The following is a 4,500-nucleotide window of genomic DNA, read 5'->3' as shown; positions in this document are numbered from 1 at the left end:
TCCACCTCACTGTCCACTCAGCTAACCCACACTTCCAGAGCTTCTCTAGGAGGCTGTTATGGGAGAGAGTGTCAAAAGCCTTGCTGAAGTCAGGGTACACAATGTCCACTGCTGTCCCCTCGTCTACCCAGCCAGTCATTCCATCATACAAGGCTATCAGATTGGTTAAGCAGGATTTCCCCTTGGTGAATCCATGCTGGCTACTCCTGATCACCTCCTTCTCACCCGTACGTCTGGATATGACATCCAGAATGAGCTGTTCTGTCACCTTTTCAGGGATGGAGGTGAGGCTGACTGGCCTGTAGTTGCCTGGGTCCTCCTTCTCGCCCTTCTTGAAAACTGGAGTGACAYTGGCTTTCTTCCAGTCCTCAGGCACCTCTCCAGATCTCCAGGACCTTTCAAAGATGATGGAGAGCGGCTTGGCAATAACATCCGCCAGCTCCCTCAGTACCCATGGGTGCATCCCATCMGGGCCCATGGATTTGTGGATGTCTCGCCTGCCCAGAAGGTCTCTAATCCTTTCCTCCTCAACCAAAGGAAAGCCTTCCCTTCTCCAGACCTTCTCCCTCACATCCAGGCTGCAGGATTCCTGGGGGCTGCCCTTAGCAGTGAAGACTGAAGCAAAGGCRGCATTCAGTAATTCTGCTTTCTCTGTATCCCTTGTCACCAGGGCCCCCGCCCCATTCAGTAGTGGGCCCACATTTTCCCTAGTCCTCCTCTTGCTGCTGATGTATCTGAAGAAGCCCTTCCTCTTGTCCTTGACATCCCTTGCCAGACTCAATTCCAACTGGGCCTTAGCCTTCCTCGCAGCATCGCTGCATACTCTGACTGCATTCCTGTAATTCTCCCAAGTAGTCTGTCCCCTCTTCCACATTCTGTGTATTTTTTTCTTCTGTCTGAATTTGGCCAAGAGCTCCTTGCTCACCCATGCAGGTCTCCTGCCCCTTTTGCTGCACTTCTTCCTCATAGGGATGCACCGCTCTTGAGCTTGRAGGAAGTGATGTTTTAATACTAGAGTCAGCTCTCACAGACCCCCCTTCCTTCTAGGGCCTTAACCCATGGGATTCTTCCAGTTAGGTCTCTGGTCAACTGATGATCAACCTCATCAGTAAGTGATGCACAGGATCTTGAGAGCTGTGTTGAGGAGGTGAGGGAAACTGTCCCCTAGGTATGACACATTCTTTCTCTAAAGTCAGGTGAAACATACATCATCCCTATTGTCTAAAACCAGCTGTGTTTGCAAACTCATTGTACTAATGCTTACTAATGCAAGTTCTGAATTGGGACCTTAATTTTTCCCGCGGACTAGTAAGACGTGCACATTACTAAACAGAGTSGCCATACGATTGTGTTAATCACTCCTTAATATACAGGAGATTCCTTCACCACCTCACATCTAGCCTACTAAATCTCTTCCAGGAAGCAATGACGTTTGGGTCTYCTGTGAAATACGTAGCCGATACACAGATTTTGCACATACTAACATTAATAACTCCTCTCAGCAAACCCTTATATATGGAAATGAACACTTTACAATGGAGGTATTAAGGCAGAGAGGATAAGTGGATTGCTTCAGAGTCATTCGGGTCCTCTTTGCACTTGTCTCACTCATCCTGAAATCTACAGTGTTGAGGGAAGGCTGCGGGAGAGGGAGGAAATGTATAAAATATAATACATAAATTAGGATGACAAGTTAAATGGCATGCACATGCTGTTGCTAACTTACCTTTCTTCTCAACAGTCAGCGTTGTTCCRTTTCCATATGCTCTTTCACAGAAAGGTATTTCAACAATTATCTCACAGTAATAAAATCCAGTGTTATTTACACTGGCAGCTTCTACCACTAGCACATCCTTGTTTTTGTGGGCGACACTGGATACGTAGACAAGGTCTGATGTTACAGTTTTTGTGATGTTCTCTTCATTGACAAGATACCAGCTTACTCTGTACCTCTCAATCAAACTGATTTTTTCCCAAATACATGCAATTTCAGTGGAGTCTCCAATTGATAAGTGTACTTTTGTCGGTGTCTGGATGACTGCTAAAGTATTTGGACCTGTAGCTAGTAGAGAAATACAAGTAGCTTTAAAGCGAAAACAGCAATGAGATGACATTACCGCTACAGCGTCTACAGTCACAGTATTTAAAACGTTAACACTATAAAAATCATTCTGACAACTGCTAAGGTTAGTTATTACACAGTTCTCCCTCAAGCAACAGCAATTAGCTTGTAGTAAAAGAAAACTTCTAATCTGACCCCTWAAAGCTTTTCATCATGATTTGTTTGTAACACATTAAGTATAACAATAACTACATAGAAAAAGTTATTTAAAATAAAAAGCTTTTATAATACAGTTTGAATATATTTTGACTTAAGTTTAAAGCATATTAAACATTGAATTGCACCTGCCAGATAAGGAATGATTCCAAAAGGAACCGTTTGGGATGAGTCATTGATGAATGATTTATCAAAACGAAAGAAAGACCCACCATGTTATTTGTCACCATATTAGAGTTCTTGTTCTGACCTTACTGCTTCTAATGAGTGACAGAYGTACAAGATTTTGGAGGCGAGTTTCTTTCATATTTTGTTGAAACTTGCTTCTTTTTAAGTTGTTGCTGAAGGAGTGGTTTCTGGTGTGTCAAATTCATCTCATTAGTTCAGTTAGTGTACAATTTTTTATTSAGACCAAAGTAGATTCATCAAGTCTGTTGCCTGGCTTTCATTTAAGGCTGCTCAGACAATTATCAGAAGAAATAGAAGTTTTTACTCTTTCGTGTTTTGAATCTTCTCATCACTCACTGTCCTCGTGCAAGATGATCTACATGAGATATTGTGCAATGCTGTATAAAACATTTTCTTGAGAAGTGAAATCACCTTGTGTACAAGTCACAACATTTTTATTTTTTTATTATTCTAATGACATTGACTCCTGTCACAAAAGAGCTATTTCTATAAAATCTACCATCTGACTGCTGAGGCTTCCACATGTTGCATTGAAGAATTAAAAAGAATGGTTGAGGTTGGAAGGGACCTCTGGAGACCATCTAGTCCAACCCCTTGCTCAAGCAGGGTCACCTAGAGCACATTGCCCAGATTTTCGTCCAGACAGCTTTTGAATATTTCCAGAGAAGGAGACTCCACCACTTCTCTGGGCAACCTGGTCCACTGCTCTGTCACTCTCACAGTAAAAAAGTTTTTCCTCATATTCAGGTGGAACTGCCTGTGTTTCAGTTTGTGCCTGTTGCCTCTTGCCCTATTGCTGGGCACCACTGAAAACAATCTGGCTCCATCCCCTTGACACCCTCCCTTCAGGGACTTGCACACATTGATCAGATCCCCCCTCAGTCTTCTCTTCCCCAGGCTGAACAGGCCCAGCTCTCGCAGCCGTTCCTCACAGGGCCTCGTAGCCCTACACTGGACTCTCTCCAGTAGCTCCATGTCTCTCTTGTAGTGGGGAGCCCAGAACTGGACACAGGACTCGAGATGAGGCCTCCCCAGGGCTGAGTAGAGGGGCAGGAYCACCTCCCTCCACCTGYTGGCAACRCTCTTCCTAATGCACCCCAGGAGACCATTGGCCTTCTTGGCCACAAGGGCACATTGCTGGCTCATGGYCAACCTGTCATCCACCAGCACTCCCAGGTCCTTCTCTGCAGAGCTGCTCTCCAGGAGGTCAGCCCCCAGCCTGTCCTGGTGCATGGGGTTATTATATGATCAGGTGACAAAATACTGATCATTAATTTCAGTTTTTGTGTTACTTTATTTTGTCATTTAAAATACAGTTGTGGTACAGGCTGTGCTGCCCTTCTGTTTTGCTGCTTTACTGCCTTTCAAGGAAAAAGGACCAAAATGTAAAAATATTATTTTGTCCTTACTTAATTTCTCTATCTTTCCTATTACCTATTTTCCTTTRCATCACTGAATGCTCTTCACTATTTTCAAGAAATTTGTATTAAAGGAACATAAAACCTTATCTGCTTTGTATTTCATGACCTAGAAGAAAGATCTACATGATGTAGAAGAAAACCTCTTCAACATTTGAAAATTGTACATTCAGCACTAGTCACAGTAAATGTTTGAGGGGCTAGCAAAACGGCACTTGGATAAACCTAACACCATTTTGGGTTTCTAAGTAAGATTTGTTCCTGTACGCTTTTTCTACAGCAATCCCTTTGAAAAAATACTTTAAAAATAACTTCTACTTGACCACATAGTACACTAGATTTCCCTACATAGTTTAGTTTCGATCTCTGTACTGTGAAAATGCAGTTAACATTCTCCCAGACACACACAYGCACAGGTCTATTTGAGGTAGGTATACTTTGAGAATTAGTTCTACCTATACTAAATCCATTCCCCTCCTCTTTTTAAATCCAGCTCAAGCATTTCAGGTGACTGAGCTATAAACAAAACAAAGGAAATAAATAGAACTTACCAAAGGACTCACCGAAGGGGTCAAAATACATTATCAAAATAACTTGCAGTGCAATTGCGATCAT

The 4,500-nt window shown here is 42.9% G+C and overlaps 1 protein-coding gene across 1 annotated transcript in view; it reads right to left on the bottom strand.

The window, feature by feature from the left end:
• Positions 1-4,500, bottom strand: part of TMIGD2 (transmembrane and immunoglobulin domain containing 2) — a 10,600-nt gene extending 6,100 nt beyond the window's left edge. Inside the window, 2 exon segments of the mRNA XM_085309687.1 lie at positions 1,727-2,062; positions 4,449-4,500. Of these exon segments, the coding sequence (XP_085165813.1) occupies positions 1,727-2,062; positions 4,449-4,500 (388 nt within the window).

The sequence above is a fragment of the Rhea americana genome, unplaced genomic scaffold, assembly GCF_003343005.1.
Source record: "Rhea americana isolate MKP2758 unplaced genomic scaffold, rheAme1 scaffold_30, whole genome shotgun sequence".
NCBI lineage: Eukaryota > Metazoa > Chordata > Aves > Rheiformes > Rheidae > Rhea > Rhea americana.
This window is presented reverse-complemented; position numbering and strand designations above follow the sequence as displayed.